Below are 24228 nucleotides of genomic sequence, written 5' to 3'. Positions count from 1 at the left end.
TACCATTTTTTCCTCTGTCTTTTACAGGATTAGCAGACATTTAAAGTACTCTGAAAGCACATCCATCATTTTGTCACAATTGATCAACGAGTTTTATTAAAGCCCAAGAATACTTTGAAAGGCACCCTCGGCCACATTTCAATCACAGGGGCATATCTTAATAGAAAACATACAGTACATTATTGCTGGTGATTGAAGATGTTCCCCTTGATTATATGGTGAAACTCTGTTGGAGGACAAAAAGAAGACCTCTTTTGTTTAAGACTTTTACTAGTTGAAGGGAACTGGATTCCCCTACCATTATGAAGCCCTTTGAGAACAGCTGTTTGTTTTCACTGCTCGCTGTTATCCTGAGATGCGTCTGCTCCTCCTTTATCAGTGTCAACCTTGGGGTGAAAGTGATGAAGGGCCAGTCTGTCTTCCTGTCAGAAGATGATCTGCAGTTTTCCATCCCCAGAGAGAAAGATGCTTGCAAAGTGGAAGTTGTGATTAATGAGCCAATAACACAGAGGGTTGGGAAACTAACTCCACAGGTATGTGTTATCAAAATTTTACTGCACTGTTGTCTCTTTGATTGTTTGTGTGTACGTGTGTGTGTCTTATAGGATGTAAAATAGTTTTATTGTAAGAAACAGTCATCTGAAAGGGTGGGTTAGTAATTAACAGGCATAACATTACACTACCTTTGTGAGTGAGATTTAGTTTTTCATTACAAATAGCTGGCCGGATGAGAATTATATCCCTGTAGCCTAAAACATTTGTTCATGAGTACAGTAACACCTGCACATAAAGGTGGAGTTGACCAGTATCTGGTTTCCACTGCGGTGAACTAAATCAGCAGGTCTTTCAAGCTTTCTGTTAGGAGCTAGTGTGCAGTCTGCAGCTGCTTGTTTGTGTTTAGTGAGGATAACCAATGTCCCTAGGGTAATGCATAGAAGGCTAAAACTCTTTACATTTTAGTCACGCAGTCACTACATGGGGAGCAATTAAAAATAATGATCACATACAATAAGCACATTGCATACAGTATTATTTGTTCTGCTCCTCAACAACCAGATTACTAACAGATGTAAGTTTATAAAATGATTTTCTTTTCTTTTTAAATGTCTAATATGTAGCAACTTCAAAGTGTATTTCATGTATCACCTTTCATCTAATCTTCCTGGTAAATTCCACCATCTGAGTTTAGTAGAATAAAGCTATTGGTAGTAATAAGCATGGACAAACTGATACTGATAAAAGATGAATAGATCCAAAACAAACCATAATCAAACCTTATTTCCGCTCAAGATTTGAAAAGGTCTGGTTAACTTTAATATATCCAGTCTGATATATGTATGATCTTCTCCTGGTTTTGCAAACAAAAGTATCAAACTACCCAGAAAAAATCTTATTCTTGAAGTATTTGTGATGTGGACAACCATTTTTTCACACCAGAGTTGTTTATCTAAACTGGACCAAAACTTTGAGAGTTATATTTTTGCCTCTAGGATCCTGGACATGTACAGATGGTAAGGCAGGGGTAGTCAATGGGTGGATCGCAGGACAAATCTGGACTGCCTGACACTTTTGAATGGACCAAAAAATCTTTTTATTTACCTGTTGTTGATGTTGTTATTGGTTCTTTGTATTATTTTCTCTGGAGTCTGGACCTTCACCAAAAATTTTGACCTTGATAACAAATAATGGACTACTTGTGCTGTAAGGGCCAAGGATAAGGCACATTCCTGGAGTAGTGGTGCTGGGGTGTTACTCCTGTACATGCTGCTCCCACTACAGCTTCTTTGTGCTACTCTGTTGACTCAAAGGAGTTATAGAACTGGTTTAACTGCTCATGGAGGATTCCCCCAGTGTGGAAAAAACCCCTGTGTGGCACAGAGACCCTATACTAGCTTCTGCATGCCCCCTCCCCTTTGGACCCTCTGATACTGGGGGCATGTGTAGGTGAAAAGAGGAGCCAGGACTTGGGCCCTAGTGAATCCCCCAGGGCTGGAGTAGCTTCCTGGGAAGGCATCTGTGTAAAGTAAGAGCAGACCTGAAGACACTATAACTGACTTTGGGGCCTGCCTGAGTTTATAGGCTCCAGGGAGTGAAGGCAACATAAATCCACCCTTGCGTACCTACCCTGAGCTCTGCCAAGCCCTAGATTGGAGCCCCTTCTCCAGGAGCACCAGGGAATGTGTATTCACCAGAAACTTACTTCCTGGACACCTGAAAAACAGAGCCAGCAGCTGTCCTCTCACCCTCACCTTCTCCTAAAAATTTAGGGATGAGGGGGTACACCTCTCTGACTGAGGAGAGTACATATTTTTGGCCTGTGTTAGTTAACTAGTCCCTCTCTGTCTGGGAACCCAGCTGGAGTAGGGGTGGGAGGTCAGCCAAGCTAATTGCTGGTGCCCCCTTGTGGCAGATGTCCAATGCAGGTACTTGTTACAAAGGGGATAAGGTTCCCTGGTAACCCAGAGTAGGACATAGTGGATATAAGGGAAGATATCCCCTATACCAGTGTTTCTCAACTTTTTAAGTAGCAAGTACCCCCTAACTTCTGAAAATTTTAATAAGTACCCCAACACTCAGTTTTCCACTCTGAGAAATACAATCTTTTCCCCCTTTACCGCTGTATGACTATATTTCTCGTAAAGCAGGAGAGTTCTGAGTTCTGCAGTGCTGTGTGGCTGTGGCAGATCACAAACCCCCTGCTGTTTCTCCCCTCCTTCCTCCTCCCCTTCCTCCATATAGGAGCAAAGGTCAATGCCAGCCAATCACTATGGCCTGATAGTGGGGTCACGTGGTGTTCTCCACACATAGGCAGGAACTTGTGAGGTCTGAGCAGGCACTAGCGGCCCACCAGAGTGGATAGCAGTGCTCCCCATGGCCATCCCTACGGGGGTGCCGGCCTGGGGCAAATCACACTGTGTGGGCCCCTCTTAAGATTTTTATACTGGTAAAATCTGGGGCTGTCATAGTTGTCAATTTCACTGCTCAGCTAGAGCAGGAGTAAGTGCTAGAGTAAGCCTGCGGGTAGAGCCTGGCTCCAGAACTGGGCAAACCGCTGGGCTCTCCGCCTGGCTTTCTGGGCACCGGACTTTGAGCCGGGGAGGGGAGCTGCCACCTGGGCAAGTTTCAGGCAGCTGCCGCCTGGCTGCCAACCCAGGAGGTGAGCGACTGCCACCTGCTCTGAGCTGGGGCGGGGAAGGCTTTCATGCAGGCTGGGACCTGAGGATGTAGGCAGACAGCAGGCAGCTGCTGTCCATCTCCAAGCCAGGGCGTGGGAGGCTGTCTCTCGGCTCAGTCGGGGCATGGGTGGCAGCCACCCAGCTGCGAGCCCAGCTCGCAGGGTGAGGGAGGCTGCCACCTGGGTCCCACTTGGGAGCTGGGACTGGGCAGGACACGGGCAGCTGCCACCCAGCGTTCCAAGAAGCCAGCGGCTGCTGCTCAAGCTGGCAGCTGCCGCCTAGCATCCCCAGAAGCCGGTGGCTGCCGCCCGCCTCCCTTCACTGGGTTTTTTGCTGTGTACCCCCTGCCTGTGTCCCATATACCCCCAGGGGTACGCGTACCACAGGTTGAGAAACTATGCCCTAAACAAATAGGGGAAGGTAGTTGGACTTCCTAATGGGCTCCTTCCTTCAGTGACCAGGGCCTTAGTCATAAGGCCTCCTACTCCAAAGAGGTGGCAAGTTGCTCCTGTTCTACCTTGACTACCTGGAGGAGGCAACAACCAACGCAACGAGCCTTCTTCTCCAATCCCCCAATATCCAGAGGAGCTGGGAGAGCACCTCCTTGGACTGGTGAAGTAGGCCCTCTTCATCAACAAGCAGCAGGGTCACACCCTAGAGCTGTAGCAGCACCATAAAGGCCTCCTTGGTCTAGTCGAATATAGAGGGGCCTGATCCTCTGTGTGTTGGGTTTGTAGCCACGTAGCTTCATTCTTGACTCTAATCTCTGCTGCTCATCCTTTTGCTGTAGGCTGTCTGCAAACTCAGGCAGATGTCACTGCAGCACTTACATTAGGCTCATGTTTTCAATCTATTCTTTGCAAACCTGAGGGCTAGAAACTTTTTTTTTACTGAAAGTTTAATGAAGTGAAAGATTTTAATCTAATCATGACTTTGGGAGGCAGAATCCTAGACATAGGCCTAAAGTGTTAACCCATCCTGCGTAAAGGTATTAAGCTAGCTCCTGGTTGGTGCTGAGCATGCTTTGTTGGCCAGGAAATGCTGCAGTCAGAAACTGTCTTTAGTTTGATATGGTTTACTGCCATTAAAGTGAGTAATGTACTAGGAATGTGTGACAATTTAATTATAAATTGTAATTGAAAAGCAGTTGAAGTGGAAAAAACAAAGCTAGTCAGTAATTAGGAAAAGATTTAGCTCTCCTTTGTTTTACTTAGGAAATTTATAGACAATTACAGTTGCCTGTTCGTATAAAAGGAAAACATATTAGGAAACATAAAACAGATGTTTCTTTTAGCAAAGCAGATTGTGCCTTTATTTTATAATCACTATCTGTCAATGGTAGGAGGCTTGTGTAGAAAGGTCCTTAATTTATTTTTTGTTTTAAATCTCCCTTGTTATCAGTTAAGAACAGGAACTAATGATGTCTTGTAAAAATGTTTATTCATAAGATAAACCTTATCCTCTAGTGTATCTCACAGCCTAAAACCAGAGATGCATGGTGAAAACCGGGTTCTCAGACTCGGCCAGATTCTCAACCAGTGTTGAACAGTGTAATGCCATGGATTTTGAAGGAGCTATATTGATTTACACCAGCTGAGAATCTGACCCTTAATGTATAACATTGAACACGCAGGATGGGTTGTTTTTTTTACTTATATACTGTGCATATTGTTTAGGGTAATGCTCCTAACTTCAGCTGAGTATTCTTTCTTAACATAGTGATTTGAGAACTTCAGTTAACACGTTCTAGTTCATTAATTAAAATAATATTTAAATATCATTCCTTTCTATAATAAAGAACATTTATTTCACAAAAATTTTATTAATGTTAGTATGTTAATCAAAGTCATCACTAAAAAAGAAAAGAGAGAGGCTGGTTAAGGCTGACAAAATTGTTCACTGTTGTGTTACATATTGAAAATTCACAATGCACCCCTTTAAGGGTTGCTTAGTTTTTCTTAGATATAGAAGAGGGATTCAAAAGAACAAGAGATTCAACCAGTAGCTCAACTAGCACATTTCTCACGAGCTGCTCCCACACAAGTAAAAGGTAGAACATTTGCTGCAACAATGAATCTGGTCTGATTATTTCCAGGATACTCTAGCCTGTCTGTCTTGCCCCACCTGCATCTGCTTGGAGAACAAATTATCCCTTAAGTTACTGGACTGAAATATTATTCTCTGCTATTCTATGCACTTCATGAAAATTAAAGTCAGGGGATATATTTGAAGACCCCCAGAAACAAATGACAGTTACCACCTGGCTTCAAATCTAAAGAACAACATTCAGCAGAAATTCACATTGTATTTTTAAATGTTGACAACCTGTTGCAATGTAAATGCTTTCACAATATAAAAATAATATAAATTCTAGTTCCGTGGAATTTACTGTGAGAAACAAAAAGCAGTAGTTTTATCCAGCAATAACAAATGACTATTCTATTATCTACGGTTTGACCTATGGCTGAATGATGATGAGCTGCTGCTTTTGATTATGGAAGGTCCAATCCTGTTAAGAGAGATTTTCCTCCTATGATAGACACACTGATGACATGCATCTTTGTCTTTAAATCAGGCCTTAATTCAGCAAAGCATTTGAGTATGTGCACGAGTCCATTATTCTGCAAAAACACTCAAGCACGTCCTGTCAATGGGACTTAAATGCATGCTTAATGATTTGCTGAATTGAGGCCAGACGGCTCTGACTGAAACGATCTTGTTTTTACATTCTTAAAAATTCTTTTTAAAGTTGTAAAATACTAGTAGACCATTGGTGTCCAATATTTCTCCGCTTCCTTTGCTAACACTGTACTACGGTTCAGGGCAACTGCTACATCTCTATTTCCTCTCAGTGGTCCAGCAAAGGCACCCACTCTCAGGCTTCCAGCTCCCCAGCTGTTGCCTTTCAGGGTGAAGAAACGTGTCTTTCTCTTCTGAATGGCATATTTCCAGGCTGCACACTTCCCTACCTTCACTGTGTGTTTCCCAGCCCAGACAGATTGCCCAAGGCCACCTGCTTGCTTTTCCTTCAGAGATGGTTAACAGATGTAATTGCTATAGTTATAAGGAACTACACAGCACCTCTTATGCAAGCCTACTTCATTCTTAAGAAACAGATAGCTCATACACCAATGGGTATCTACAAAAGTGTGGCTTTGGAAGAGAGAATTTGCATTCTTGTTACTCCGATATTTCCTAAGAAATCCACTTCACACTTATCGTTCCAAAAAGATTCTGGATGTTTCTAATACCTTCCAGAGATTGTATTAGTCTTATCTTCCAGATAAAGTTCCTTACAATCTCACAGTAGTTCATAAACATTTGCATTTATAATACAACGAACTCCAAAAACGGTAAACTTAATTCAGTAAATTTTAACTTTTATACAATTAAGTTTGTTCAGCATGTGGTTAGTTTGTCACACACTGAACCACAAAAATCTGACTCCCGTTTTGTAGAAACAAAATACAAATTAAAAAGCATCCTTTGTTCTAAGTGCACTTCTCTGACAATCAGAGGAGAACTCAAGGAGGAAACTCCAGAGCCTGACATTCTTTACAGCATTTACTTATCTATTCTTTCCACCTCAATAGGTATTTGACTGTCATTTCCTTCCTAATGAAGTCAAGTATACTCATAATGGTTGTCCAATTTTAGATGAAGACATGGTCATGCTTAGGCTGTACAGGTAAGTGGCACTGGAGCATTATGCATTTTTATCACGAGTAAAATGTTTTTCATGAAGAAAAAGCAGTTCATTTTTCAGGCAAAAAATATTCTCCCATTTACAGCTGCAGTAACTACTTATGTACACTGGAAGGCATCATTAACCAATAACCCATGCTGTGACCTATTTATAAAATTATCTGTCAAAATATATACAAGCAATGATTTGATAAAATATTTGTTGACATTACTAAACATTGTGTTATTTGTATATTACAGAACCTGAGTGATTCTTCTTGTTACTGTTCCTGTTAATACTAACAACAGCACTTACAAAGCGCATTACATTCTCAAAGCACTGCACAAACATTGAGGGCTACCCTTACTCCCATTGAGCAGCACTTTCCTCCACAAATAATCCCATTGACTTCAATGGGACTTCTTGTCAAGTAAAATACTATTCAATGCTAGTGAGGAAATGACTATCAGGCCATAAGTAATCCTCATGATCCCTCTTTAGATAGCATTTTCCTGGATGGGAAACAAAAATATATTGTTTTGAAAGTTTATGCCCACTGGATTCTGCTCTGGCAAGGCCTTAAATAGTCTCTGGTATAAATTAGAGCAGCCCCTTTCTGCTGTAACAGCTGTTCCATTCCAGGCACAGAATCCCCATCGTGCCATGCACGACAGGTCTGTCTCTGTCCTTTGCACTGGGGCTTGAAATAATTTTTTCCTCTTAAAAAAAAAAAAGTACATCTAACTTGCTTGTCTGCCACTTTAACACATTCTGTCTATTTATGGTACTTGGGTTCTTAGATATGATGGTAACTGGGTGACAGTTTTTAATGTATTTATCCGCACACCATCTCCATGAAATAGTGCAGTACTATAACCCCATTTGACAGATGGGGAACTGAGGCACAGAGAGGCTAAGCGACTTTCCGAAGGTTACACAGGAAGTCTGCAACACAGCAGGGCCTTCCTAGACCATAGTTCCCTCACGATTGGACCATCCTTCTTGTCCGTGCACCAGAGGAATGGCAGATGGGAACTGGAGTGGATTACAGGGCCCAGAATGGGATAGAATGTGTCCCTTGGTGGAATCTGTAGCTCCATTAACCTTCCCCTCCCTTTCTCCCAGAGATTCAAGTCTTTTAGAGTCCTGCGTCCATTTTGTTGTTAAAGGTGTGATAGTGTTTATCACATCAGGGGTGCAGGTCTAGCTTCCATAAACATTTGAACAGTGGTAATGTTAGATCACACAATCCATCTTAAAGGAAGACAAATCGATGAGGTGAGGATACTGGGTTTCTAATTAATCTCATTAGCTTGTAGAGATGGAGGAGGTACAGGAAGGCACAGCCAGTTGGCAAGAGTTACAAAGAAGATCAAAGATCTTGGATCAGCAATGGCAACGCTGTGTGAAGAACCAGAGTAGAAGCCAGTATTGGAAAATGAGGAAACTGGAAAAGGAGTGTAGGGGCAAGGAAGAGAGAAAGAAATAAGGTCCAAGTGGGTCAAGTTCACGGAGAGTTTTATAAAACACGGAGAGCAATTTTGAACTGGATCCTGAAATGAATAGGGAGTCAGTGGAATCTGACAATGAGGGTGGTGTGGTCAAATTTTTTATTCGTGTGAAAAGGTAGGATGCAGTATTCTGCACCTACTGGAGTCCGGAGATCTGAGACTTGGAGATGCCTCAGGGAAGGGAGTTGAAATAATCAAGGTGAGAAGGCACCGATAAGTTTCAGCTGTGATAAATCTGAAGAAGTGGCATACAATGGCAATGTCATGGAGGTGGCGTGTAAGTAGGTAGCATTCCCCCCCTGTGTTTCCTAGCATAGTACATGTGTTTCTGAGGATTCCTTTATAGCTCACTTACATGACAGCAGACATAAAATTCCCTGAGCTTGATTGTTCCCATGGTTTTTCCCTGAAAGACACCTTTGTCCTTGCCCTAAATTCTATCTGTCTTATAAGACAATCAAATCCTTTATTATCCTGGATTCAAACAAATAGGAATGACATGGTTTGGGATGAGTCCATGGAAATAACTGCACCTCCAAGCAGAGCACTTAATACCGGGGTGAGTCAGGAGAAAAGCTCTGCATCTCTATCAGGGCCATAGAACTTGACAACCTAGTTATGTGATGACAAGGAGATTTGAAAACATGGGGAATTTGAGGATAATGCTGAGTTCACAGGCCCCGAAGGAAGTTGGAATGACATATTACTAATTATTTTTTTAATCCTCGACAGATTTACAGAAACTGAAACATTCACAGAAACGTTCATCCTTCAGGTGCAATTACTTGAACCAGATTGTAATGTCATCAAAATGAGCTCCAATGTCTTGGAGGTCCCTGAGTTTTATGGCCTGTCCAGAGTGATTGACAAGAATGTTCTCACTTTTGACTATGACAAAAAGATAAACCTGCAATGCACCATCAGACTAGCTGCTTTAGAAACCCTTCTACCAGCCCATGGTCAAGTTGTCATTGGAGAGCCTCAGCAAGAAGAGCCTCGTGGAGATCAACGTCATAGCTTCTTCCACAAATCCAGTATGATATGCTTTAATTGTTTGTATTAACATCATTTACAAAGAGAGCGGACAGAATACCTGCCACAATAGTTTCCTTCATACATGTTGCTAAGATCCATTACTTAAAATGGATGTGGTTATGCAAAGTTTAATGCACAACAATAACTATCTCTGCAACTAAGAGTCAGAGAGAGGAAGAGGATATTGAGGATAAAATGGGAATTAAAGGTGCTCAGTCCTCAAAGGATTGGATCTATCTTTGTCCAAAGATGTACAATTAAACTTCTAGGCTTTGGGCATAGTATTGTTGCATTAATATCCGAGCCAGAATTAAAGGCTTACTTGACCAGAAACACAACAAGGAAAGTGAAGCTGAAAAATATCAGTCAACCCAACACAATTGTTATTTAGAAAGAGTGAGGAGGGAAAGGAATCCTATACTATGTCACATTGTCCATTTAACTTATGGGCACTTTTAGCTTAGCTACATTGATAGAGCTTTTTGGTACTGTTTATCAAGTTTATTGTTTAAACAAATATTTTACTACGGCTTCTATTGGATTATAGAGCAGAGAACGGACCAAAGGTGCAGGAGTGGAAACTGTGTTCCAAAACTGAAGATGATTCAGAATACCAAAATGAGCTGTGAGGAATTTTTGCTGATGGGAATTAGATATCAGCATCTTGACCCTCCTTCACCCAACATTGATTACATTCCCATCAGGCTGGACCTCACAGACAGCAGAAGTAAAACTTTGCACAAGGTAGAGTTTTATAGAGTGTTGTAGTTCTGCTGTTCTGCTGTGTTCATGACTGTGTTCATTGTGTAGGCAGCAGGCCAAATTAATGGCTGCCATAATTCCACTCAAGTAAATGGAGTTACACTGGAGACAAATGTGGTCCAGTAACTTGAATACTCAGAGATGTATACTCAGTATAAAAGAAGGGGGGAGAGGGGAGAAGTGGGATGATGAGAAATGGAAATAATGATTATATATGACATCACTATCAGTAATTGAATTACTTAGCATAATAACCTCATAGTGAGAGCTTGTGTGCTAGTTAAAGTACAGGACTCAAGGTCAAAGCTTCTGTTCTTGGCCCTGCTACTGATTCCTAATGTGACCTTCCTCAGCAAATCACGTAAAACTAGTTATTCAAAAGTTAGCAGTAATTTTGGGTGCTCAACTTGAGAAATGATTTCCAGGTGTGCTAAGACCCACAACTTCAACGGAAGGCAACAGGAGCTGCAGATGCTCAGCACATGTGAAAAACAATCCCTCAGAGTCTCAAATTGAGCACCCAAAAACAGAATCACCCCAGATTATAAATGTGTCTTTAACATCTTTGTGAGTCAGTGCCCCCATGCATACACTGCAGATAATAATACTAACCTACATCACAGTTGGGCAGTGAGCATTACTTGATGTCAGCAAAACTGCTTTGAGATGCTGTCATGGATCTGTCCTTGGCAGAGCACTCACTTCCCGAGCTACATGGAGGGGCAGTAGCAAGTGGCTGTAATTGCCCACACACCTGCAGGTGTTGTGGGGCAAGCCGGTTTAGAGGGGCCAGGGCTCAACCCACCAGCCAAGGCCTTCTGGCTGTTTCTTCCCCTCTCTGGATCTCAGGTGAAACAAACAAAACAGTCCACAATCAGCAAACGAAGTTAAATAAAAGCATAAAGGAAAAGAAAGAACCTATAGGCAGTGTCAATGAGGGCATTGGCCTCTCTTACTTCACGGGGCCTTGGAGATATCATGGTCTGCCCCAGAGTCCTCTAGGTCTCCAGTATAAGTCTGTCTCCTCCCACTTCTTAGCCCACGGGATCTATGTTCTCCTTTCTACAAGAGCAAAGGCTCTGTTAGCTGGTAGACCTCTCTGTGGGAAATGGGGAGCTCAACAGCCAGTCACCTTCCCAGGGTTGCACCCATCTGATTGGAGTCTCCCCCCTTTTAACTCCTCCTCCAGTCCTGGCATGATTTCAGCTTCGGGGGGGGGGGGGGGGGGGGCAGGACCACCCCAGCTCCTTAATAATTCATAGGTTCTCAATGTGGGGGTCATGGTTATCCTGCCCTTTCCATAACTGGCAGGGGATCCCAATATAAAAAAGATTGAAAACCAGTGGGTTAGCTCTTCAGGACTCTATTCAACAAAGGAAAAAAGCATGTGCTTAACCTTAAGCATATGCTTAAATATCATTGGAGTCAATGAGACCTAAGCACATGGTTAAGAATGTTGTTGAATCAAGACCTTACTCATATCAAATCTTACTTGAACTATATTTTGCCCTGACTCTTTTTCCTTTCATAGACAGAGCATGCATGGCTCCCCGTCCGAATCAAAGGTGCCATTCCCAACCAAATCCCCAGAGCTGCTTTCATGGTTATGTTTATCTTGGAGGTGGACCAATTTATTTTGAGCCCCATGACGACAACAACAGTGGATGCTGAAGACAGTGAAACACCTAAATCCCTGCTAGTGTTCAACATTACCAAGCCACCCCCACAAGGCTACATCACTCATCTGTTAGACCACACCAAACCTATCAGCTCCTTCACATGGAAAGATCTCAGCGAGATGCTTATAGCATATCAGCCTCCAAACAACAGCCATACAGAGAGGCGGAATTATGAGGTAACAATGGGACATACAGAGCCTCTGATTCTTTCCCCTCTAGCATTCAGTAAGTTGTAAATAGGTGTGTTCATTTGTAATTGGTATCTATGAGCAAAATGAATTTTTCTGTTCATATGAAACATACTTCACTAAAATGTGAGGTATGTTTTAATAACATTTTTCTTGAAGGCTGCTGCTATTACTGCTGGGACTTCCTTGAAAGAGAATACTGTGACCTTAGCCAGCTAACATGGACCCCCTAAAATGTCCCCTCAGTCTACTGTAGTGCTCAACCTTGAATGACCAAAATATATCACTTAAGAGATCCCATCTCATTACATCATTTGTTGAGCACTGATTTCCTCACAGATGTTTTCATTCATTCTTTCTTCTCGCAGTACAAGAGTCACATTCTCTGTATCTACCGAGGCCCCTATTATCACTGCAAATCACTTCTGCAACCTAACAACAAATTCTTTGTATAATATACGGATTATAGGCCTGATTGTGCTCTCATTTACATCTTTTTTTTCACCTTGGTAACTCCACTGACTGAAAAATCCACCCCCTTGAGCAACACAGTTATGCTGACCTAAACCTCTGTGTAGCAGTGCTATGTCAACAGGAGGATTTCTCCAGTCGATTTAGAAACCAGCTCTCATGGAGGTGGATTAACTACGCCAATGGGAGAAGCTCTTCCGTCAGTGTAGTAGCATCTTCACTGAAGTGCTACAGAGGTGCAGCTGCGCTGCTGCAGATTTTTAAGAGTAGACCTGCCCTCAATCTGACATCAGAAATGCCAGTTTGTGAGACTAAGATTACAGAAATATTTTACATCCTCAAGAAATTAATTGCACGTTGTTTCCAACACTGCCCATAACTGTGTTTAGCTGTGTTCCTCACTTCAGGTCTGTGCCACTTTGTTTTATTTATTTTTGTATGAAGTCTTTCTTGATATAAATATTTTTGGTATTAAGTGTTATATAAATACAGTGTTAAATAATAATACACTAGCAGCTGTGGGAGGGAGAAAGAAAGAGGAAGAGGTGAGAAATTATGTATTTTCTAAAGCAATTTGATATGAGAGAGTCTCCAGGAAGAGATCCAGGTAGATGGTTCCAGGTGTTAGGAGATGCAGAAAGGGGCTTATTCTAACAGTGGTGAGAGACAGGAAGTCAGAGCTAGACAAATGGATGAAGAAGGAATGGGCATGGAAGTAGAGAGACAAGGTCCATACGTAAAATATTGTGGTACCTGAAGCTGATCAAAGTAGACAGACAGGGCATGTCTATTTTAGTTCAGCAGGGTCGTGTGACCCTCACAGGAGTTCCAGCAGTAATAGCAGCTACCTGAGGAAACTATAAGTAAAAATCTGCCTGACGGTTTAGCTCCTATCCTTCATTTTACACTCAGCATTTTTGGGAACACCTGCAAAAAACTTTGGGAAGTGCTAACATTTTTTTAAAAATTTATTTTTTGTACCACTTGTACTTAATTTTCCTCCTATTTTTATTTACCATATTGTGTCTGATGGACTTAAAAACCAACAGCTGAGCAAGGAAATGTATCCCAAGGCTTCTTTTACTGTTTCAAAAACGCTGTGTGAGTATAGTCCTCCCCAGTGGAATTAAAATGTATGTCTTTCTTGTTAATTTAGATAAATTTACAACTATATTTAATCTTCTTTTCCCTCCTTTAACTGTAAAGAACACAACATAGGAAAACAGAGCTAGAAGGTGGTACAGAAAACTAGGGATTCTAATAACATCCTGAACCACTTTAGATTTGTTTCTTTGGTTGTCATATTATCAGAATCCCTTGAAGTCTATGGAGTTTTCCATTTCAGTTACCTGCATGCTGCATACACTTCGTACACACATAGACAAAGATATTTCAATCTGTTTCTTCAACAAATGATATGTCCTTTTATATAACAGATGGAGTTAGAAGTTCATGACTTCTACTTCGAAAGGAGTTCACCAATCACTGTGCACATTTCCATCAGAACAACAGATACAAATGCTCCTCGGGTTTCATGGAATACAGGTGAGAATGTATTTCACTGAGTGAATACTTTGATGCAGAGATGAAATTTGAGGTACAAATTTCAGGTCTGGATCCACAGCCTGCGAAGCCTAAAGCTCAGAGGTGTGTAGTGTTAGAGATAAGAAACAGGGGGTCCCATGGGCAGACTGAGTTGATGGCTACCCTTTATTGCCTGCTCATTCCACCTCAACGCCGCGAGTGAGCGACCTGAGTGGAGAGGGGTTACTTTACAATCCTTTTATCCATAACAGTATGTAAATGTATACATTTCCAGCAACTCCCCATAGACCCATACTTGGTTACATTAACAACTATAAAATGAATATTAACAATTATATGATGAATACAATTATATCCACCCCTGTTTGTTGTTTACAGAATTACCTCACAGAGCGCAGGTACATTACCTTGAAAACTAGCATTCTTTAAAAGATGCAAGGGAGGGAAAGAAGATAATGCCCTCTTCCCACCAAAGGTCTTGCACAGGAGGGGAGATAGTTATTTTGTTAGCCTCATCCCCTGTGCAGATGGCCAGGAAGGGAGAAAAAGAAGAGAGATAACAGACTCCAACTAGAATTCATACTAATTAGCAGAAACACAGTTTGTCTGTGCTATGACCCTGTTCCCTGTAACTTAGGCCTGACCAGCTTTTAACTCTTTACTCTCCTACATGTAGGTCTGAAAATTTGTTTGTTTCCCCGTCTCTATTTTAGTCAGTTAGATAGCTGGGAACCAGACTGTATTATTCCTCTATAACAGAGATTTGAGGGCCATTGAGTAAAGTGAAGGTGCCTAGAATGAAAGCTGATGATAGTGCTTTAGGTTATTTTTGAAATGCCTGTTTGCAGGCAATTATGTTGATGGAATTTAATTTGTTCTTTTCCTGATCATTTGCCCAAAGCGCTATAATAGGCACACTGGATAGACTTGAATGTCAGCCAGGTATAAACACACACTTTTTGCTGAAACTATTCTCTGTTCTTTGTAGGTCTCGATCTCCTGGAAGGGCAGTCCCGACCAATCACATGGCAACAGTTTCAAATAGTAGACAATGACAACATCAGTGGTGTTCGCTTGGTTACAATTGATGGTTTACAGCATGGACGGCTCACTGTAAGAGGTAAATTGCCATTTCCTCTTTAGGGATTGGAAACAATTTTTTGTATTCAATCCACTAAAGGTGGAATGCACAAAGGTAGTTAAGCCCCTAGCTCCCATTGAAATCAATGGGCCCCACTGGTGGAAAAGATTGGTGAAAATCTTTATTTATTTATTTATTTTTGGTATAAACAATTGTTTAAGTTCCCTTCGCTGACCCTGTGTATGCATATATAATAAAAATACATTAAACAGAAAAACTCTATAGATGGTTAACTGACAGGCCCAAGGATTTAAATGACTGACCAGTATCTGGTTAAAAAGACTTTGAAACTATATTCTCTACAGGATTTCAGTTAACATTAAGATGACCAACATATGAATTGAGGGAACAAAAACACAGTACTTCTCTTCATGGTTTTATTTCTTCCCTATTTGTTAAAAGCACCCTCCATGATGTTTTAGTTATATTAACACTATTTTAGGAGCAGTTTTGTTACTAAACTGTTTTTTACCTAACAATTTTGCTCCCTTTGCTAACTGGCTACTTCTACTGCTATTGAATAATAATAATATATATATCTCAGTAGACTATTCACTCAATCGGAGTAAATGTAGCCTAGTTCGAACGTAGTTATTTTTCTTTGCCACTAATGTGTTAAAGACTAGGTCAAAAAAGTGGAAATTTCTAATTAAGGACAGCTTCTAAGTAAATATAGATATTATTTAGAATCTGGAGCTTATTTTCCAAAGGATTATAGATCAAAACAAAAATCAATTTTGGACCTAAACTCCTTTACAATATTGCTGTAAATCAAGCCCAAACTTGACTTTTCAGGGTGCTAATTTTTGATGTAATGAATGTTTTTGCATGACATTACAATATGCCTTAAGCATTCCTAGTACCAGTAAATGCTGATGAATAGTTTTATTACTTTAAAAACTTATGGGCCTAATTCTCTATTCCATTGCACCATTTTTACATTAGTGTAGCTCCATTGATAAGTAAGATCAGAGCAAGGTTCCAGAAATCTTAAATTTTTCTCCATTTATGCTATGTTGCTATTTATGATACTTATTACATTTCGCTCGGCTTGACAATGAAATGAGACTGCCTCATTTCACCTTCATTGTGATTGTCGGTTTTACATTTTGGTTTTTATGCACTAGCACAATGCTGCTGTATTTGGGAAATTGTTTAAATAAAAGAAATCCATCCTGTTTTTGAAATAAAAGAAAAATCATTAAACTTTTTAAAAATGTTGTTGAATTTTCAGATATGCAAAAATGTAAATGACATCTAAATACATATGTACAAGACAATAAAATAAATATTAAAAGAAAAGAGGAAAAACGAAATGATATATAAATAGAAGAGGCAATACATAAACTGTTCAAAAGCAAATATGTCTTGTATTCCAGCAAGATGTTGTCTTGTCATATGTATAGTTGTATATTACTGTAGTTTTACAAATTACTTCATAGAATTCCCTATAATACATAAATTCAGAGCTGGGCTGTGGATTACCATTAGCCATGAGCAAGGAAAGTGCAGCTGTACTGTCCCAGCAGTTGATCAGGGAATTGTGACTCAGAATCACAATCTGGTTCCTGGTTCCACTCCATGGGCGCACAGGACAAGCGACAACCTTGCCCTCAATAAAATTTTCAGCAGATATCTTTTTTGCCTTATAGAAGTGAATTAGATATCCAAGCCTTAAAGGACAACCTGGAGTTTAGCATTCCAGGTAAGCATAGCTAGTTTGATAGAGACTGCTAAAAGGAAATGCCCATTGAAATAAATGGAAAGATTCCTGTTAACCTCAGTAGGCATCGAACTGGCTCAAAATTTCTACCATCTATTTAGTATGCCATGTTATATTATTTGGCAATGCTAAGGGCCAAATCATAGGGTCTGTTTATGGACCAAAGAAGACCTCTGAAGCCAGAGAACTAGTGTGGTCCTACAGTGTGGTAGGTGGGATAGCTGTTGAGAGAGAGAGTCCTCAGGTGGACTTTGCTCCTGTTGTGCATTGTAAAGAAGTGTTGCATGCAGCTCTCTCTGTGCCACCCCACAAGGAGCTTTTTGTGGGGAGGTGTGTGCACAACCCTTGGATCCACAGCTGTGGTGGAAATCCTTCTCCAACAGGGAGTTGTAGGGTTGCGAATACTATTGCAGCTGTGGATGGCTGTGCTGTTGCCCCATAGCCTTAGAGTGGGAGAGTAGTCAATCCCTGTGGCCCTGAAGAGATTCCCTGCCCTTGGGTCAGAATCTGACCCTCACGGCATTTCACCTAAATGAACAGTTGTGTGAGCACATATAGAGCTGAGTACAATGGAGGTCCTATCCCTGTCTGGGACCTCTAGGTACAAATAAATAATAATAATGGATGTTACTTTTTGCCTACCATGAAATGTTGATCTGTAATCACAGAGCATATACTCTTTGAGCTTAAAATAAATAGTGAGTGATGCTTTAAGAAACAGTATTTGATAGAAAACACTGATGTCTTCAAATGGTCTATACGACAGAATTGACATTGTGGGGGAGTTTTGTTTGCCACAACTGTTGTGTAATCATTAGCAAAGTACATTGCTTATTAACTGTGCTGGACCGTGTTAATACTTTCAGTTTAGATAGGTTTTGAATGAGTTTTTCTAACTCATCCATGTTTTTCCCTCCTTAATAAAATTGGTACTGAGGCTGAATTACACATCTTTGAAACATCTTCATTCATTGTTTTGACAGGAGGGAAAGGATTCATGTTCACGATCTCTGACCTTAGGGCTGGGGTTGTTCGCTACCACCACGATGACAGTGACTCTACAAAGGATTTTGTGGTATTTAGGATCTTTGATGGCCGCCATAGTATTCGCCATAAGTTTCCAATCAATATCCTGCCTAAAGATGACAGCCCCCCTTTCCTTATCAGCAACGTTCTAATTGAATTGTATGAAGGGCAGACAATTCTGATCCAGGGCTCCATGCTTCAAGCTTCTGACATGGACTCCAGTGATGACTACATATTTTTTAATATTACCAAACTACCACAGGCTGGAGAAATCATGAAGAAACCAGGGCCAAACCTTATAGGTAACCTAAGAAATCCACTGCAAGATGAACTTTCTTTTGTAGGGGCCAAACTGTGCTCTTGGTTACCTTGGTGTAAATCCTTTGAGTTGAATGGAGTGATTCTGGATTTACATTAGTGTAACCGAGAGCAGAATTTAACTCAGTCACCTAAATCTAAGAATATTTTTCTGTTGTACTTTTCTTAGCTAGAGGAATTTGGGTTGTCAAGAGACTTTCTTGCTGCAATGATTCCTAGCAAGTTGAAAGTTAAAGGATGGCACTGATAGTGCTAAATGGTGAGTCAGGGTGGGGGTTCTTTTATTCCAGACCTGAACACGGAATCCCTTTGCTAGATTTGAGAGAGAGTTTTTATTTGTATAAATTCACCATTTTTCCTCATCACTGGGCTTTGGAATCATTACTGGGAATGCTTTTTTTTTCATATAGAACAATCATGAAGTTATATTAAAGTTTCTATTATAAAGAGGGAGTTTATAATTCCCTTCATTAGATGCATGGGACAAAGAGAAGAAATCTTATAACATGTTTCTCCCGTAGGAGGATGAAGATGGGAATAATTTTTACCAGTGATTAAAATTATAAACAGTTCTATGAATTCTTTTATTCTTTTTACAGTTCTTTTATTCTTTGATTCAACAGGGTATCCTGTCACTGGCTTCCTTCAGAGAGATCTGTTTAATGGAGTAATTTACTACCGTCACTTAGGAGGAGAAATATTTGAGGATTCCTTTGAGTTTGTCCTGTGTGATAGCCATGACCCTCCCAATCTCTCAGTGCCACAGGTATGACGTTTGAGGATCTCTTGCAGGGTGTGGAGTAAATGTCAGGACACCAGCATACCTTTCTACAACAGATTGTTGAAAACCTTTTGATTTTTCTCTTTCTAACTGTCAGTCCTAAAAGCTCAGCCTAGGATGTGAAAACTAAGTTGGGTCCTTTCCCACATGTACATTATTACCAATAATAAAATTCTCCAGACCAAATTCTCCCCTCATTTATAACTCAGCAATCCGATTTTCTTTAATCTTCATCTAAGTGAAAAATATTGTCAGTTCTCAAAGACATTAATGGCGATTGTACGAGGTGTTAAAATGAAAGGCCCAATTTATTCTAAGGGCTATTTTCTCAGCTAGTACCAACTGGCAGTAGCTCCTCTGAAGTCCATAGATTTGCACCCTTTTATACCACCTGAGGATTGTGCTGACTGAATTTAACTTTTCCTTGGCTTTAAAGGCAGACTGCCATGATTTGTACATTTAATTTGTCCTGCTGTATATTTCTGTCATATATTATACATAAGTCCATCAGTTATTTTTGTATGTGGCTGTTTCAGAACAATAAGTTCAGTGCCCTCCTGTCCTTAAGAAATATTTGACACCCAGTCCTTATGCACAACTCTACAGTAGCAAAACAGTTTAAACTGTAAGTCAAGCTGGTCAGAATTTTTTTTGTCAAAATATATTTGACAGAAAATGCTGTTTTAATATAAATTGAAACATTTTGAAAATTATATCCATTTTGAATTCCTGCAGTAAAAGATATTTATTTCTAAACAAAAAATCATTTTGGAAAATTTTGGAATTTCATTTCAGATTTCCAAATTTTCATTTCAGAATTTTAAAATCGTATGTTTTTAAATTATTTTACATTATTTTATATTATTTTTACATTATTTCATTATAATATAATGGTTGATAGATTCTGTTATTTTTATTTTATTTTTAAAATCATTAAGATTAACTGCTACTTACAACTGGTTGAAACATCTTGTCTTTTGATTCTGGTTTGCAGAAAATTTCAAAAATATTTGGTTTAGTTCCAAATCAGAATTAAAATAATTTTCAAAATGTCAAAATTTCCCATGAACCAGAAATTCTGAATTTCAACCAGTTCTGATTGCAAAGTCCTCAAGCAAAGAATAAAGAAGAATAACTAATATTACAACTGTATGTGTGAAGGAGGAAAAATTAAATGGAAAAATTTACTTCCATTTAAAAGTATTTGTTCAAAAATTTTAAATATGAACTAAATAAACTGTGATGGTTTCCTCTGAGCATGATTCTAATAGTTCTGCAAGCATTTAGGGCATTTCCAGTATTCTACCAATGATATGATGTTTTTCTGTATTCTTTACTCTAGGTAGTGATAGTGCACGTTTTTCCTGTGGACGATCAGCTTCCAAAAGAAGCTTCCGGGGTTACACGTCACCTAGTTATTGAGGAAACTAAGATAGCTCATCTAACTAAGAAACATCTCCATTTCATAGACATGGAAGCACAGGAGAGGGAACTGATGTACACAGTAACCACCCCCCCATTTTTCTCTTCTACTCATGGGTATGTGTGACTGAATGTACACTCCTCATCATGGGAGATGGGCAGGCACAAAGTAGCTGAGGAAGGGTTGGTGGCAAAATAAGGCTGTTGCCTCAGTGCACACACTAAGACCTTGTCTACACTAGCACTTATGCCAGCAAAATTTTTGTTGCTCAGGTGTGTGAATAACACACATGCCTTAGTGCCATAAGTTTTGCCAGCATAAGCGCTTGTGTAGCTGCGTTATGTCAACAAGAGAGAGCTCTCCCGCCAACATAGCGCTGTCCACACAAGGGCTTATGCTGGCATAATTTATGTTGCTCAGGGGTGTGTTTTTTTTCACACACCTGAGCGACAAGTTTTGCCGGCATAAGTGCTAGTGTAGACATGGCCTAAGTCCCCGATCGTGCTTGCATGGGCCTACCTGTGTGGAGCTAATTGTAAGATCGGGACCTAGTGTATTAATACACATGTAGGTGAAAGCAACAGGAAGTGAGGGGCAACATCAAGTGGTTACAAAGAGAGAGGCAGAGAACAGACAGACCCAGATTTTTTTCCCTACTTTTGTTTGTCTTCACCTTGTGTTTCACAGCAGCCTATTCTCTGATCCCACAGCTTTGTGTCCAATGCATCCCTGACAGCTGCCATTTTAGCTGATGCACCAGGGATTGCACCAGGGACATCCAGAGCTAAAAACTTGAGTTACCACAGCTTGGATCAGGCACAGAGAGGGACCTGTAATTTATACTCACCAGAGGGTTACATGTTCTTGATGTTTTGCCCATTTGGTGAATTCAGCAGTAGTACCCTCTACAATTTACCCCAGGGGAACGAGTTTGGCTTACTATCATTGTGTGGCTCAGGCTGAGGATTAACACTTTTCAGTTTTGGGCCAGGACAGCTGAGAATCATTCTGTAATTTAGTGGCATAGCTGGCAGTCAGGCGGGCCTATGGCTAATAACCTTGAACAAACTGTGGGCTATAATCAGAAGAACCACATCTGAAGCCCTGTAGTGGGCCGGAGAGAACTCAGAAACCAGGTGCTGATGATGGCCGGAGGGAGATGGGCCTTTTAATATGTGATATGAGCGTGTGATATGAAGTCAATATATTCAAGACCATAAAATGGGAAAAAAGTGGGTCCAAATTGTTTCGTAAGGTGTGAATGACATCTTTCTAATATCTATAGGAACAAGAAGAGCTTATGTGATCTTAATAATGGCTTGGGGAGTGGAGCAAGTATTTTTAAAGGCCTTACAAAGAAAATGGCAGAAGTTGTTTACAAGAAGTTAAGCAGACTAGCCTGTAGGGTTTATGCTGAAGCTCCCAAAGGAATGGTCCCTTTGGAGGGGATTTTAAAACAAGAGATTTGTAATTTTGATGCACATTGTTTGACAATGTCCCAGTATTAGAAAATTCTGTTGAAATGTTATAGAAATATCATAAGTAGATAGCTGAGGCTGAATTATTTTTGCTGTGTGATTTGTCTTCAGTATGTGAGATAAGTTATTTTAAAAAAATAAATGGGTTGCCTCTGCCTTTTGTTGTGCCAAGAGATTGGTCTTTAGGAGGTGGAAAAGTCCTTGTGTCTCACTTTTAAAGGACTAGAATGTTGAGATGGCAGAAATTGCTTCACATGAGCCTCTTATTTATAAGATTAATTCAACTTTTTAAGAATTTGATGTGATGTAGAAAGCATTTTTCTCTTATCTTAAAAAAAAAAAAATGCAGATTTCAAGTGATAGCTATGTGAAGGGCTAGATTTTCAGCCAGTGTAAATCATCATAGTGCTTGAGATGTGTGGGGACACATTAGTTTAGAAGTCCAGGACTTTGTTCATTGTAAAGTATGTATTAGTTTTTGTTTGCCTGTCCATGGCTCATTATTCCTTTGTTCATTTTTTGTCACAGTTTGAAATCCATAATAGACATTTATGATAATGAAAAAGAAAAGAAAATGAATTTTCTTTCTATGCAGATAGTGGTGGGGTGGTGGTGTTGAAGCACAAGATTGAATTGTATGATTTTTTTTCTCCTGTTTTAGAAGTTTTACTAATCAGTGCATTGTATGTGCGTGTGTCTTTGTACAGCCACTCAGATGCAGGGAAGTTGTTTATGGTGGATAGCGTACCCAAACTAATCAAGGATCCTGCTGCTCCAGCATTGAGGGCATTCACTCAGGTTTGTTACTAAGTGATATATCCTAGGACCAGGCCCTGTTTAAGAACTGGCTCCAGTGGTGCTGTCATTTTTCCTCAAGACACTTCCTTTCAGGCTGTCATGAGGCTTAGAAGTGGAATCCAACCCTAGTCCGGTGCTATCACTGTCTCAGTTTAACAAACTCAAAATTCAGCCAATTCAATTAATATTTTTATAGAAGTGTCCACCATGCTGCAACCCTCATATAAGTAGACGTAGCTTCTATTGAAACTAGAAAGAGTTGCACTTGCTTGTGGTAGGGCTGAATTTGGCCCCAAATATTGACCTGAGTTGCGCATAATGTCAGGATAAGAGATGGGTGGAACTTTGAGATAGTCTGGGTTTTGCAAAGCCTCATCAGTCTGATTTCTTATTGCCTCTAAGAGTCTTTCACACTGGCTGAACTCTGTTGGAGTAGTTCTGTGCATCCACATTTTTGTTTTAATTTTAAATAAATTGTATTGTAATTTTCTATTATGCTGTATCTCAAAAAGTTCCATTCTTATTAACCTTTGAAAACTGCCTGGCCATCACACTTTACTGTGTGGTTAATGTTGCAAAGCAGTTTTCATTATAGCCTCCTAATTGGAGTCCTGAACCTGCAAGTACTCAATCAGGTGCATAAGATCAGTTTCTGGATGGAAGACTTGGCTTACAGTTTTAGTCAACCTTAGTGACTTGTCATTTGGAGAAACAAGGGATGTGCAATTAATAAATATTGCTAATGACAAATTCAGACATCTCTGGAACTCAGAGATTTACAGATCCTGTAGTGAATGTATTATTAAAAGCTACACTTTGATGACTATGATTATTTAAAAGTCATTGTATAAAAAGGGTTTGGGGGATGGCATACCAAGGGGTATATCTTCAGCCAGGCAAAGGCCCCCGTCTTCCTGTTTGTATCTGGGTCTTTGCATCTCTATCTAGCTAATTTGCAGTTAGAGGTGCAGATACTTAGATTTGTGCCAATAGTTGAAATGTGGGTGCAAAGATTCAGAAGGGAATTTTGTGGGCTCAGATCTTCTGAATTTTGTGGGCTTCAGACCTTGTGGGCTCAGACCTTATCCTTCTGAAAATGTACCCTAAAGTTTTGAACGACAGCTTTCCTTTTTTCCCCTTTTTTCCTCACTTTTTGCAGCATGCTGTTAACTATATGAAAGTTGCCTATATGCCCCCTATCCAGGACATTGGGCCTGAGCCGCAGCATGTCCAGTTTATATTTTCGGTCAGCAATCAGCATGGAGGCAGTTTGTATGGGATCTGCTTTAATATTACAATTCTTCCAGTGGACAATCAAGCTCCAGAGGTATATCTGTGGGTTGGTGGCAGGGAGGGAGCGGGGAAGGGTTAGATGTTGGTTTGGGTAAAACTTAAATGGGAACAGAAACTTACATCCAGTTATTGGTACAAATGTTGCAAAGGATGCTATTCAGGTGAAATCCTAGCCCTGTTGAAGTCAACAGAAAA

At 40.2% G+C, this 24228-nt stretch overlaps 1 protein-coding gene across 1 annotated transcript in view; it reads left to right on the top strand.

Moving 5' to 3' along the window:
- Positions 1 to 24228, top strand: part of LOC137156599 (FRAS1-related extracellular matrix protein 1-like) — a gene marked incomplete at its 3' end in the record, with an annotated part of 46595 nt that overhangs the window by 17818 nt on the left and 4549 nt on the right. The window contains exons 2-13 of the mRNA XM_067553480.1: positions 28 to 533; positions 6770 to 6864; positions 9105 to 9406; positions 9955 to 10151; positions 11701 to 12024; positions 13944 to 14052; positions 15041 to 15172; positions 17900 to 18244; positions 18884 to 19026; positions 20384 to 20580; positions 22650 to 22740; positions 23900 to 24067. Coding sequence (XP_067409581.1) covers positions 303 to 533; positions 6770 to 6864; positions 9105 to 9406; positions 9955 to 10151; positions 11701 to 12024; positions 13944 to 14052; positions 15041 to 15172; positions 17900 to 18244; positions 18884 to 19026; positions 20384 to 20580; positions 22650 to 22740; positions 23900 to 24067 — 2334 coding nt within the window. The remainder of the gene's footprint in view (positions 1 to 27; positions 534 to 6769; positions 6865 to 9104; positions 9407 to 9954; positions 10152 to 11700; positions 12025 to 13943; positions 14053 to 15040; positions 15173 to 17899; positions 18245 to 18883; positions 19027 to 20383; positions 20581 to 22649; positions 22741 to 23899; positions 24068 to 24228) is intronic.

The sequence above is a fragment of the Emydura macquarii genome, unplaced genomic scaffold, assembly GCF_026122565.2.
Source record: "Emydura macquarii macquarii isolate MOO-44397 ecotype Brisbane River unplaced genomic scaffold, CSIRO-AGI_Emac_v2 contig_1451, whole genome shotgun sequence".
Taxonomy (NCBI): domain Eukaryota; kingdom Metazoa; phylum Chordata; order Testudines; family Chelidae; genus Emydura; species Emydura macquarii.
This window is presented reverse-complemented; position numbering and strand designations above follow the sequence as displayed.